The 14,799-nt window shown below is 39.3% G+C and overlaps 1 protein-coding gene across 9 annotated transcripts in view; it reads right to left on the bottom strand.

Annotated features, from left to right (window-relative positions):
- GRM7 (glutamate metabotropic receptor 7) overlaps positions 1 to 14,799 on the bottom strand; it is a 907,662-nt gene that overhangs the window by 333,244 nt on the left and 559,619 nt on the right. For all 9 annotated transcript variants that reach the window (XR_003518507.2, XR_003518508.2, XR_003518509.2 and 6 more), the window contains exon 5: positions 12,460 to 12,600. Coding sequence is in view for 6 of the 9 variants with exons in the window: in XM_027586609.2 (XP_027442410.1) it covers positions 12,460 to 12,600 (141 nt within the window). In the remaining 3 variants the exon portion in view is untranslated. The remainder of the gene's footprint in view (positions 1 to 12,459; positions 12,601 to 14,799) is intronic.

Here is a 14,799-nt window from a genome sequence, read left to right as displayed (position 1 = left end):
ACACCCCAGGAGGGAACTAAACTTGTTGGAGAATGAAAAAAGAAAACAGAAAAGGAGAAAGAGGCCTTTTTTAAAATACAAACTGATCAGTCAGAGAAAGGCAAATGCCGTATGATTTCACTCACACATGGAATTTAAGAAACAAAACAGATGAACATATGGGAGGGGGGAAGAGAGAGAGAGAGAAGGAAACAAACCATGCGAGAGACTCGAAATGATCAAGAACAAACTGAGAGTTGATGGAGGGAGGTGAGTGGGGGATGGGCTAGACGGGTGATGGGTATCAAGGAGGGCACTTGTTACGTTGAGCACTGGGTGTTGCATGCAAGTGATGAATCATTGAAGTCTACTTCTGAAGCCAATTCGCACTCTATGTTAACTAACTAAAATTTAAAATAAAAAAATAAATAAAATACAAACTGATAGAAAGGCTCTAGGTCATAGCCTCCTTAATTAAGATTACTTGTCAAGGATAAATTAAAAACTTAAAAGTCTTCTCCACAAACATTAGCAAAAAGCTTTTAAGCAGATAACTTTAACTCGTTCTGTCTGCCAGAGACACAATTGCTTAGAAACTGGTGAGTTTGGGATGATGCCCGCTTCATGGCTACAGTTTTGGAATGAAAGCAAGAGATCAGTGCCTGTCTGCTTCTGTAGGTCCATGTATGTATGTTACAGATAATGGTATTTCCCCTACCTCTGGAAAGTATTTCCAAAATTTGTAAAAGAGCTCTATTTAATGGCTTAAAAATAAGCACTTACAGATTAAGAATTTCTAAATCCCGGAAACGTAACAGAAACTAACCTAAATGTTTTTCAAGGTCATGTCCTATGTCTTTAGAATTTATGAGGTATATTCATATATTTGCCAATCTAAAGAATGCTAGTTTAATAGGCAGGTCACAACACAATTAGTTTTCACTAGAAAGAAAGGATTTTGAGGGTTAAAAAATTCCAGTATATGTCATTAAAGCTACTGGAAATAAGGGAAAGAAACAGTTGTATGCAAGGAAAGTAGGATGTGTTTTTGGCTGACAACAGGTATGAAAAAAAGAAAAGAAAAGGTATGATGATACATTTTTGTTATGAGGAAAGAAAAGTAAATTTGTCCTAAAAGAAAACATTGTTTTAGCAAGGGAATGAGGAAAACAAAGGAGAAAATGGTACAGAAAGGTAGGAAGAAAGAAATTTACCTTGTGTGGTCAAATTGACTAAAAACTGTATTGTTATTATGAGGTTTTTAAAATTAAGCTTTAATACCAAGTATATTCATGTAAAATTAAACTTCATTTTCTTCTGCTAGAAGGACAAGTTTTCTTAGACTACTGCTCTGCTCTTGATAAGATATTGTGAGAGCAAGGGTTGTTTTGTTTTGTTTTGTTTTGTTACCTTTGAAGTAATCTGCCTGGAAAACAAAGATTTTGTGTCTTGTCAAAATACTTTCCTGTGTTTCTTAACAGGTCTTTGATTATTTAAGAAGGCCGATCCTTCTTGTGTGCCTGGGTGGCTGAGTTGGTCAAGCTTCTGCCTGCAACCAGGGTCACGATCCTCGGTCCTGGGAGAGCCCCACATCAGGCTCTTTCCTTGGTGGGGAGCCTGCTTCTCCCTCTCCCTCTGCCCCTCACCTTGCTTGTGCTCTCTCTTGCACACTCTCTCTAATAAATAAATAAAATCTTTGAAAAAAAAAAAAAAGCTGGTCCTTCTCTATTAAAAGACCTAAGTTGTTTTAAGACACACACGCACACACAAACTATGTAACTCCCTGTATTTGCCTGCAGTCCTCAATGGTCACTTTGGTTAAATGGGAAACTCTGTATTGTTTCAAAATGACCAATGATCCTATTCGACCAAGTGTCCAGACCTTTTGATGTTTTTGACAAGCTTCACTCAAATCAAATTCTAACTTAAGTCTTTTTGACCTTCAACTCAATTTGGGGTTTTCCAGAGAATTCCTGGAATGTGTCAGGGTGTCTTCTCTCTCCTTATCAGAATTGAGAGACAGAGAAACAGAGAGAGATGGATGTTACCTGAATTAGGCTTATTTGATATGTTAAATTATATGGGAAGTTGTCAAATAAGGGATGATAAACCTTCTTAAGTTACATTATATGGGCAAATGTTATTAATATGAGTATCCTAGAAATTGTACAAGATTCCTAAAAATCTGACATGTCCTAGTACACTTTTATCACTTACAGTTCTGGTTATCATCTTTTTTTTTTTTTTTAAAGATTTTATTTATTTATTCATGAGAGACAGAGGAGGAGAGAGAGAGAGAGGGAGAGAGAGAGAGAGAAGCAGAGGGAGAAGCAGGCTCCCAAGAAGCAGGGAGCCCGATGCGGGACTCGATCCCAGGACCCTGGGATCATGACCTGAGCCGAAGGCAGACGCTTAAACATCTGAGCCACCCAGGCGCCCTACAGTTCTGGTTATCATCTTAAAATATTTGTGTCCCAGGAACAACCTTATTTCCTTGTTAATGAACTCTCATCATTAACCATGGCCATTCTTAAGTCTTTATCATTTATAGTTATTATTACACTATATAGTGTAATATTTTGTGATGACTTTGCAGAAATGTTTCATTTTAAAGGGAAGTTCATGGAAAGAACTCTGACAAGTACTCTAGAGTTAAGTTTCTGCTTACTTCTGGATAACAGAACTGGGTAAGAATTTACAGAATTCTAAGGAAACAACTGATTCATAAAACTGCCAACAAAAGATCAACAAGAATTACATGGGAGTGAATGAACTGATAAGGATGATTATAACTTTCATGACTTTTTGTGTGAAATATTGCTGGTTCTTTAATCTTTTGTTTCCCAGATATAAACAGACCTGTCCTCCTATTTATAACTTACACTTAATTTAGAATATATCTTTGTGAGTGAAGATGAAACATTTATGTCTCTCTCTCTACCTGATCCCTCCAGAATTTGGGACCGCTCAGTGACTATTCTTATTTTCATGGCAATATAGTTATTTGCATAAATTCAATAAGAATCTGTTCTCCTTGTAACAGGACACAGTTGGAAACGCTGGTTGTATTATCAAGGCCTTGATTGGAATATCCTATTTGAGAGAGACATGCATAGATTCAGGTATGGCCAGACAGCTTTAAGGAACTAAAGTTGAATTGAAAGGGCCAATTAAGGCCCCCCCTAGAAAAAAGGTTGGTACCTTGCCTTCAGGATTCCCAGCAAAAATCTTACCAGGTGAGTAAGGAAGGTCACTTCCTGACAGGTCCAGGAACCTCAGGATATTTGGGGACCTCAAGAAGACAGAAATCCACCCACATCTATAGGTATTCCAGGTAGTCTGATGTCAAGTTCTTGGTTTGGCTTCTTAGCCTAAAGAGGCTGTTAAAAAGTTCCATCTGGAAATTCCTTATAAAAGATTCTAATAAGGCAGACTTTTAAAAGCCTACATTGTCACTTATTATTCTTGCTGCACTTACATAAGTTTATTTTATTTATTTATTTTAAAGATTTCATTTATTTATTTGACAGAGAGAGACACAGCGAGAGAGGGAACACAAGCAGGGGGAGTGGGAGAGGGAGAAGGAGGCTTCCCGCTAAGCGGGGAGACTGATGTAGGGCTCAATCCCAGGATCCTGAGATCATGACCTGAGCTGAAGGCAGACACTTAACGACTGAGCCACCCAGGCGCCGCTGCACTTACATAAGTTTACGTGCACAGGCCAAACTTTACTGAATGAAACTGAACTTAATTTGCAAACGAATTAGTCTTACTATGATTATCTTTGATAGAAACTGGGGTAATTGTAGGTGGAAAGATAGGTCAGTAGGAACTACAATATACACCTGTGGAAATTAACGCTAGTTCTATTATTGTTGAGGTTTTGTTTTTTACCTGTACATTGGACTGTATACTGAATTCTTGTCATTTCCTTCAATCTCTGACTACAATTTTCTAAACTAAGGTTTCCAATTTTTGTCAAATCCTCTGACTGGGAATCACTGAGAACTAAAACTCCCCCTTTTCGTGAATTGCAAACTGAAGTGGAACAACTTCAGGGGTACCTGGGTGGCTCAGTCAGTTGCATCTGCCTTTAGCTCACTCAGGTCATGATCTCAGGGTCCTGGGATGGAGCCCTGCATTGGGCTCTCTGCTTAGTGGGAGGTCCGCTTCTCCCTCTCACTCTCCCTCTCCCTCTGTGTTCTCTCTCTCTCAAATAAAGTCTTAAAAAAAAAATGCCTCTTATTAAATACCTGTAGTATATAGGCCTAACATGGGTAACCCAATTGTATCGTTGCCTCCTTTAATTGAATTGACCAGTTCTCAGGACTAAGAAACTCATTTGTTGACATACGGAATCATCTATTAACTCAGGACAGGTTCAAACCTACTTATACCAGAGGGCCCAACATGATAAAGTATTTCACAGTATTACTCAAATCCTTGAACAGATTATCAGGGTGGGCCCCAGAGATCAGGGACCTATTTTCATGGATGAACCCTCCTTGTTTAGGACAATGGTTACAGACTGGATTTCAGACTCTTAACCTCTGTAATTATTAAAGGGTTTGCTACTATAATCCTACTTTGTTGTGTACTCTCTGGGTTATAATGTGCTCTACCCCTGACTTTCAGCTTATCAGCTACCCAAGAAGTTAATGTCCTCCTCATGGACTTTGATCCATTGGCATCACAGGTGGATTTTAGTAGAGGCCCTGACAGGTTTTTCATTTTGTTTTGTTTTGTTTTGTTTGTTTTGTAATGCAAGTGCCTGCCTTAAGCTCTGATTGCAGAGGCATCCTTTACAGAGAGGGCTATCTTTGTAACACGTTGCCAGCCACAGGAACAGATCAAGAGTCCTGAGGACATTTCCCCAGTGAGACTCCTTTATTTTAGATCTTGGCTGATTTCAATAACTGACAATTCGGGCCACTTCCCTTTTCCTGTCTGCACTTCAAATTCCCAGTATTATGGTTTTTAAACTCACCAGTGAAGAAAAAACCAATGGGACCCACACTGGCTCTCAATTAAAGTAGAACCACAAGGCGATGAGCATTTTCTCTCTGTCCATCACCCCACTCTGTGGCCCCAGGTATGCTGTGTAATCTCAAGGTCTTGTAAGTAATAAGGTTTCCTGATGGTTGTTGCAGAAGGTCTTCCAAACAATAAAACCACAAGGACTGCTCCATTCACAAGACTCATTGAGACCAGTGGAAAAAGAGTAATACCCTAACCTTTCTGTGAGGATTCTGAGACATTTAATACTTACTTAATATTCATTTTAAATGAATAAATTAAAAAAAATATTAATTTGGTTTATATGGTTCCATTTACCACACAGAAACCAGCCACTGAGGAAGGAGGTAGGGGCAGACTTAAGAGTGATGGTAGCAAGAGAAATATCAACCAATATTTTGACTTCTAAAAATAAATCAGAATAAAAATTTTAACGAAGAACATATTAACACAATTCCATAATGGCTGCTACGTGCTAAGTCATAATTAATCTGCCTTGAACTTGTATTTAAAAAAGCATAAAGGTATAAAAATGGTATTTTATATTGCTTCTCATCAAAAGGACTTCAAAAAGAGCACCAAGGGGTTAGACATTATCTGTAACACTTAGATGTGGATTCCTCAATCATGCTGAGTATATTAGGTGCTGCAACAGAACACCTATATAACAATTAAAGGTCAATTCAGAATAAAATAAAATGGCACGAAAAATTAATTAGTACAGTAATAAATGCTTTCTGCACATATATTCTCAAGGCATTTGACTTACTCAAGTGTTCTTCCTTTGTCTTGATAGACTGGTTAAATTATATAGGCTCTGATGGACCTGGGTCCCATGTGAAATGAATGAAAACTTGAGAAATATATGGTTTATTCATTAAGAGCATTTCTTAAAAGACTTTTTTGGCTCCACTAAGAAAGTGACCTTTACTTAAATTATTAGCTTTGAGAAGTGAAGTGTAAAGAAAAAGACAGTTTAAGGATTCTCCCAAAATGTGAACATCTACCAGGGTATGCTCTTAAGCCTCCAATATCTTTCCACAGCAACCATTGATTAGGGACTCAAATCAAAACTGAATCTGCTTATTGTGTGACTTGCAAGCACTAGAAATGGAAAACGATTTTTTTTTATTTTTTTAAAAAAGTCATCAATTTATTCATCCTCTGTCATCTCAAAAGGAAAACAAATCTTTGAAAGTCAAATTGTCCCTTCATGGGATGATGGATTTCTAAATGCTGAGTTCCTCCTGTTCAGTAAAGAGGTAACTCTGATGAATCAGTATCCACAAAGTGACATTTGGCAGAAGAGTAATGTTAGTTAGACAAATGTTCTGTGTAAGTCATAAGATATGACAGAGTGATAATTTTTATGGGCTGTAATAGGCAAGCACAGATTCTCAGAACATCCTTCTGAGTTTAAAAAATGGGTTTGACGACAGATGTTGGCGGGGATGCGGAGAAAGGGGAACCCTCCTACACTGTTGGTGGGAATGCAAGCTGGTGTAGCCACTCTGGAAAACAGTATGGAGGTTCCTCAAACAGTTGAAAATAGAGCTACCATATGACCCAGCAATTGCACTGCTGGGTATTTACCCCCAAGATACAAATGTAGGGATCCGAAGGGGTACGTGCACCCCGATGTTTATAGCAGCAATGTCCACAATAGCCAAACTGTGGAAAGAGCCAAGATGTCCATCGACAGATGAATGGATAAAGAAGATGTGGTATATATACACAATGGGATATCATGCAGCCATCAAAAGGAATGAGATCTTGCCATTTGCAACGACACAGATGGAACTGGAGGGTGTTATGCTGAGTGAAATAAGTCAATCAGAGAAAGACATGTATCATATGATCTCACTGATATGAGGAATTCTTAGTCTCAGGAAACAAACTGAGGGTTGCTGGAGTGGTGGGGGGTGGGAGGGACGGGGGTGGCTGGGTGATAGACATTGGGGAGGGTATGTGCTATGGTGAGCGCTGTGAATTGTGTAAGACTGTTGAATCACAGATCTGTACTTCTGAAACAAATAATACATTACATGTTAAAAAAAAAAAAAAGATAGTAGGAAGGGAAAAATGAAGGGGGGGAGATTGGAGGGAGAGACGAACCATGAGAGACCATGGACTCTGAGAAACAAACTGAGGGTTCTAGAGGGGAGGGGGGTGGGGGGATGTGTTAGCCTGGTGATGGGTATTAAAGAGGGCACGTTCTGCGTGGAGCACTGGGTGTTATACACAAACAATGAATCATGGAACACTACATTGAAAACTAATGATGTAATGTATGGTGATTAACATAATAAAATAAAAAAATGGGTTTGAGAGCAAAGACCTTAGAGATGCTACCAACCACATAAATATAGAGCATGTCAGAGATAAAAATGGTACAAAATTTGGTACACGAGGTGTCCGTCAAACACATAAAGATAGAGCATGTCAGAGATAAAAATGGTACGAAAGTTGGTACATGAGGTATCCGTCAAGTCCAAGGCCCAGGGATGCTTAGACACACAGTCTACATTATGGCACTGAAATTCTTGAAGCCCTGAGCTTCATATTCCATCACAGCATGAAGTTGCATGCCGCCTGTCTGTAAACTTTGGATACCTCCTTACATCACTGTGCAACGTGTATCCCAATGAAAAACTTTTGTCTATATTTACATGCTTATTCAATTCCCTGAAAGGATTTGATATACACCCTGATTTTCTGTAGCACTAACATGTGACAATAGGATCTTTCTGAAACCCTCATGGGCAACTGCATTCAGCTCCAAATGGCAGGTAATTGTTACCATTACTGAGCTTTATTATTTATTTTTTAAAGATTTTCTTTGAGAGAGAGTGCGCGAGTGAGCGAGCAAGCACAAGAGGCGGGGGGGCAGAGGGAGAGAAAGGAGAGGGAGAAGCAGAATCCTCGCCGAGGAGGGAGCCCAATGCGGGGCTCAATCCCAGGACACAGGGATCATGACCTGAGCCGAAGGCGGACGCTTAATCGACTGAGCCACCAGGTGCCCCACCATCACTGAGCTTTAATATGCCAGTATCATTTTAGATCCTCTGTAAGTTATCTAATGTAATCCCTATAACAACTTAAGGTGTAAAGCTTTAGTATTCTAATTTCAAAGATGAGAAAAGGCTTTGAAAAGTTAAATAATGTCCAGTCTCTCATGGGAGCATTCAGGGATAGCTCTAAAACACAAACCCAGGCCTCTTTCATGCCAAAAACTCTGGTTTCTTAAACACTTTGCTAGAGTGATTTTCTGCACTCCAGGATGGCCTCAAATCTCTTTTTCAGGGATATCACCACCTGTGTATTTTTCCTTCTTTCCTTAACCTTGGTATCTCCATAAAAACATGTCATTCCCAAAAAGATCATATTCTAAACTGGTCTTTGTGTCAACAATATACTGGCAAGCGTTAAGGGTAAACACATTGAGCTAGTGGGGTGGGAGTGGGGAAGCACAAAAAAGAAAAATCGCATCTGATCCTTCTGCCCTCAAACAACGAATAGTCTAGAAGTGTACTTCTGGAGGTATTGAGAGGGACTTTATTCTGTAATGTATCTAGAAGAACTTACTTTATTCTGGAAGTATCTAGAAGGACTTTACTGTGTGTGTAGCTAGCACTATGTCCCTGAAAAATCTAGGTCTACTATGAAACAGCATAGTATCTGTCAAGAGTTTGTGTTTTCTGTGAAAGCTTAAACCACCAAAAAACTTAACGGCACGTCCCCTTCGGGGATGTCAGACAAGATAACCCATGAGCAGGATGGGTCACCAGCAAATCTCAGTCTGTATCAGTAAAAATTAGGGAATCATCAGGGAAGGTAGGATGAAGAATGACTAGCTCTTAAGGTTGAGAGAATTAGGAATTGGGTATTAAGCAAAGTTGGATGTTCTTAAAATATCTGAAGGAGACAAGCATATGCATTTAAATGCATATGGATAATTTATAGGAATAAAAATTGCCCAGTTGTTCAGGTAAGTTTCTATAAGAATTCAGGCACATCTAGCTCCAAGTTAAATTATGAAGTATACACAGTTTAATAATATATTATTTTTTTCATCAGTTATTCTTCCTTCCATGACTTTTTACCACCTTGGCTTTTCAGAACTCACTGCAGAAATCTGCTCTCTCCAGCTAGTATGGGACCCACACCTCACCTTCAAAGCTTGTCTGGCCAGGTGATTGACTCATCGATCATCTACTTGGAGCTAATATATAATAAATACCTCATTATGGCTAAAAAGGCTATGTAAAAAGATATAGAAAAACAAGTTGGCATTTTAATTTGTGCCCAAATCCTAGGAGTATTTTAAGACTTTCTTATTCTTTAGCAAAACCCAGTCATAGAGGGAGATCTGCAAGAACATCCACTGTCTGTTGTCTAGAGCCAGACTTGCTGTCTTCAATGCCAGACTTCTTAGCCTGCTTCCTCATTGGGTTATTTCTTTCCAATGTGACAATTCTTTCTATGTTTCAAAACCTGGTCACCAAAGCATCTTTCCCTTTTATCATCTACATCCTTAAGCCCATCAACACTTCCCTCTCCCATCCACTCTTTTCCATCATTAAAACTTAATTTCTCACCATCGTTTCAAGACTCTTATCAATATAATTCAATCTGTCACTTCTCTTCATCTCTTCCTTCCCTCTCAGCATGCTTTTTTTTCCAATCATTCCACTTCCAAGTTGAAGCACATGGGGGGTTGGGGTGTCAACCCCCTGCATAGTCAAAAATCCACCTGTAACTTCTGACTCCCCAAAAACTTTACTAATAGCCTACTGTTGCAAGGAGGCCTTACCAGTAACACAGTCAATGAACACATATTTTGTATGCTATAGGTATTACATTCTGTATTCTAACAAAGTCTTCTAAAGAAAATGTTAAGGAAATTTTAAGAGAATACATTTATAGTACTGTATCTATAGAAAACAATCTGTTTAAGTGGACCCGTTCAGTTCCAACCTGTGTTGTTCAAGGGTCAACTGTTTCTAAAGGTCACAATTTTTAAATAGTAATTTGTGAATACTTCCAAAGCAGAATATGAGATTCACTGGATTTGGGGAAAGGGGGTACAAGAAACAAACATACAACCACCCATGGACTCATATCCAGTAACAGGAATAAGGGACACCATGAGGTTAGTAGTGTTTATCTTTACTCAGTAGGGCACATCTTACAATGGTGAAAGTGGTAAGGAAGGAAAGAGGGCAGAGACAGTATTGAAATAATTTTGGGTCACAGATAATTTAGTAAATGTGATCACAGATTTTTTTACATAGCATGAGTGGGATATGAAAAAAAAGACACTTCTATATCCATTTTTGAAAGATAATGATTTGGATAATGAGCTTGTTTTTATGAACCCCAATTCTTGATGATCCGCATGAAAATGTGATTACAGATAAAACAGTGTTGTCAAAACATTAAAAGTGTGGGTATTGGCCTTAGAACAATCCTAATGGCCACAAGACAATCCATTCCACCCTCCAGACTCTACAGAACACAAAAAGTTAGAAGAAACCAAAAAACTGCTATCATTAATCATCCAGATACTTCCAGTGTACCTGGATGTTCCTTGTCATATAGACAAATTATCCAGATGTCAAACTAATTTTTTTCAGTTTCCTCTTGAGAGTTTTGTTTCACCCAGGTCTAGTCAACATTGAAATAATTTTTTCTCCCTCTCTTCAATATTATAAAGATCATATTTCTGAAAACACTGTTGCTATATACCATGGCATAGAGAATATAGTTCATCTGGTATTGTAATTTACTGAGTTATTTATCTAATTATGTAACATTGATTTTGTATCATTATATTTACTCATAGCTCTGTTCCCAGCTTCTCCTTCACAAAAACACCTTGAGGAAAAGGCATATTCACACCATTCCTGATGTTTTTAGGACCATGGTTTGCATGCATTATTCCTCATTAATAGGTGTTTGTTGAATGGGCCAATCTACCATATCTGGATGACCAATACTCAAAGACACACACTGCAAAGATAAACTAAGTATCAGTATATCCGACATGAGTGAGTTTTTTAGACCATTCAGAGTAACATTTTAGGGTTTTGTGGTATTTCAAGGTCATCACGACACATGATAAAGGCTACTGAAGTATGAAACTGGGTATTGCTATGTAATATAGGGCTAGGTGGTAAGATGGTAGAGCATGTCACATGCTTCTGTAACCACCACCGTCACCAACACCAGCCCCACCACCACCCCTGGTACCAGTACACTTAGGGTAAAGACCAAATTCCACATATGTCCCCACATGGCTTATTCCTTGTCCACATCTCTACACTAGCAGCTTCAGCTCACACATTCGTCCTATTCAGTCAGGTAGTTCTGTTTTTTATGTCCTCAGAGGCACCATAATTGCTCCTGCTACAGGCCCTTTGTCATGTTATTCCTCCATGAGAAATTCTCCTATCTGCCCTTCCCCCTTTCTAACTAGCCAATGCCTACCTGTTCTTCGGGAAGGTCTTTTGAGACAGCTTCTGCCTTCAATGTAAGTGAAACTTCTTACTTATATGCCCATATAGCCCTCAGAATGCTTATTACAGTTTATAATTATGTATTCATGGAGAGATCACAGGGATAACATCAATTTTCCCCCACTGTCCTCTGAGCAGCATGAAAGCCAGGTCTTTACCTGGCTTGCTTACCATCAGATCACAGTGCCTAGTGTTGTGAACAGGAAGGAATTGCTTGTGAATACACCAATAAATGTTTAATTTTATCTTCTGACTACTTCATACATGTACATATATATGCATGGCACACACGTTTTTTAATTTGGAATAATTATGCAAGGTTACCTACGAGGCTGCCTATGTATTTTTTTAAGTAAACTCTAAGTCCAACATGGCGCTCAAACTCATGATGCCGATATCAAGAGTCACATGCTCTACTGACTGAGCCAGCCAGGTGCCCCCTCCCAGGTATTTTTAAGCATATTTTAAACAGCAGGTGACTCATTAACTTGGATGCTATGGAAATCCACTGGAATTCTCATTACTCTAAACCCAAGTACTTTGTTTCTTTAATCAAATACACAGTATGGTCCACGATAAGAGTTAAATCCGGTGCTGATAGGGGATTTGCTGGATTTTTGTCTATGTGAAAATGACTTCATACTCCTGGCTAAAACATGAACTAATATTTATCACTGAGAACATTCAAAGCAACATGACACTTTTGAATTCCAAGAATCAATGAAAATGTCAATTACTGCTAGATGGACAGGCAGAAAATACAATTTTGTCCGTTCTACTCTTGTCCTGCAAGACTTATGCTCCTGTTCCATTTTCTGAACAATCTAGTAAAATTCAATTTACTTTTTCAATTTGTCTCCAGCCAAGCTTCCTTCTGTCAGCTACGCAGACATTTCAATGCTGGCCACGTAGAGTACCCGGAGAAGGACAACTAGAATGAAATTACCTGTGCATTTGCGATCTGTGTCTTCTTTCTTTGACCCACTAATCGTCAACTTGCAGTTGAAGTTTTCCTCCCAGTATTCAGCAAACCATACATTTCTTCTGTTGTTTTCAAGTGTGCGGGACGTAAAATAGGCATCAAACCCTAAACAGAGTTAAATGAAAAGGTCATTGTTTATGGGACACTGCTGGGACGTTTAGAAATAAAAATACCAGTGATGGTTTTTCTTTGTTTTAGTAGACTGGATGCTCTTTTGTGCCAATAAAAAAAAGAAGAAGAAAGAAAAAGAAGAAAGAAAAAGAAGAAAGAAAAAGAAGAAAAAAAGAAAGAGAAAGAGAGAGAGAGAGAGAGAGAGAGAAAGAGAGAAAGAGAGAGAGAGAGAGAAAGAGAGAAAGAGAGAAAAAGAGAAAGAGAGAAAGAGAGAAAGAAAAAGAAAAAGAAAGAAAAATCCCAGTGCTAACCTATGGCTAAATCCCTATTTCAATCTGTCAGGCAGGGATGTGACCTACAAATGACTGTCACAATGGCCTTAAAGATGACATGATCACATGTCTTGCATCTCCAGTGATGCTAGACCAGGGACAAAGTGTCTTCTCTTCATCATCAAGATAGTAATTGATAATTTCAATGCTTACTATGGAGAGGATTCTGTGCTTCACATAGATTCTTTTATTCATCTCAACAACCAACACAGCAACTACTATCATTCCCACTTTGCCAATGAGGAAACAGAGGCTCAGATGAAATAGAAGCATGCCTAAAGTCAACCATTAGGTCATGCTGCATCTCAGACTACGTGAGCTACTGACCTGTGAAGAGCATTTTAACCCCTCCCTTTAATAATGCTCCATTGTGTCATTGATATTCTAACCAAAATGGAAGTTTCTGAACAGGCCACAAGTAAATGCGAGTCTAACATAAAGCTCAGTGTTGCTCACTGAGTGCGGGTGTGTGTGTGAGGAGCAGAAACTCAAGAGGCCAGGTCCCCAGGAAATCTCTTGCTACCTCTTTAGGAGGGCAGCCTTAAATATTCCAATGGAGCCACAAGGTCTTAGGAGAATCAGACGGGATTCAGTGTCACGAGGCAGGCCGGAGGGCCAGCTCCAGCACTTCCTAAGTCAGGGGAACATGAGTAAGTGTATGCTTCCCTCAACTTCCTTTCATCTTTCTGCAGAAATGAAGACGACCCTACCTCCTTCCCTCCCAGCACCTCGTGTGGGGTGGTGAGAAGACTTTGGAAACTTACAGAGTTCAGTGTTAACAACCACAGGAGATGGACTTGCTTTCACATTATTTAAATTACTCAGTTTTCCCCTCATTTTAAGACCATAAAAAAATAGCTTTGGACTCTAAACTCCATGAAAGGAGCTTATCAGGTTAACTCTATTCATCACTAAGTGGCCAACACCGAATTCATGGCCTGACGTATACGAAACCTACTATAAATAGAAAATCTTAAATAAGTAAGAGACAGAGTAAAAAGAAAAAACAAAAGCACAAGAGATTATAGAATATTTTAGGGAAAATAGAGTATTTGGCATCTCTTAGGTCATTTTCCAGGCTCTTATCAGTACATGCTGGCCAACTGTCTTTTTATCCCACTACCTTAACTGATTTGAAAGTAATCTGGCTAGAATACGTGATCACATTCCGCTATCAATACTGATTAAGTTACCCAGCTGGAAGTCCTCCTGCCTCCCTGTTCTCCCACAGACCTGCCTCCAGACAACTATTAAGTAGAACACCACAATATTCCTAAACAAAAGAAAATCTTTGGGGGAAATATATATGAGTCCCCGATGTTTCCAAAAACACTAAATATATGTGTTCAGTCATGTATACACATACATACATGCATACATGGTGACTGGTGACCCAGCTTTTTGCCCCATGTTCCCCCTCCCCCTGGGCCCCCAAAAAACCCAATTAATCAACAGTGCTAGATTGTGACAATGACCCCTAATTAGACCCTGCTTCCAGGGCTTCATACCTATCTACACGTCCCCTTTTCTGCACTGCGCCCTTCTCCGTGGGACATGGATAGGTGTGACGCAAGCAGAGGCTGGGAAGCCCTGGCCTCACTGTGGCTTGTTTTTGTGGAATTCTCTTTCTCGGAATCCAGCTGCCATGCTCTAAGACATTTGACAGGAGGATGGTAGGTCCTGGGGAAAAGTCCAGCCCGTCTCAGCAAAACTTCTTTGGAGATTGCAGCCCTCCAGTGGACCGTGGTAGAAGAACCACTTAGCTAAGACTAGCTCCCGTTGCACAGTGGTAGTTGATGATTAAGCCAGTAACACTGGAGGTTAATTTTTTAAGTAGCCAGGCAACTGAAACACTCACAGC

Source organism: Zalophus californianus, chromosome 1 (genome assembly GCF_009762305.2).
Source record: "Zalophus californianus isolate mZalCal1 chromosome 1, mZalCal1.pri.v2, whole genome shotgun sequence".
NCBI lineage: Eukaryota > Metazoa > Chordata > Mammalia > Carnivora > Otariidae > Zalophus > Zalophus californianus.
This window is presented reverse-complemented; position numbering and strand designations above follow the sequence as displayed.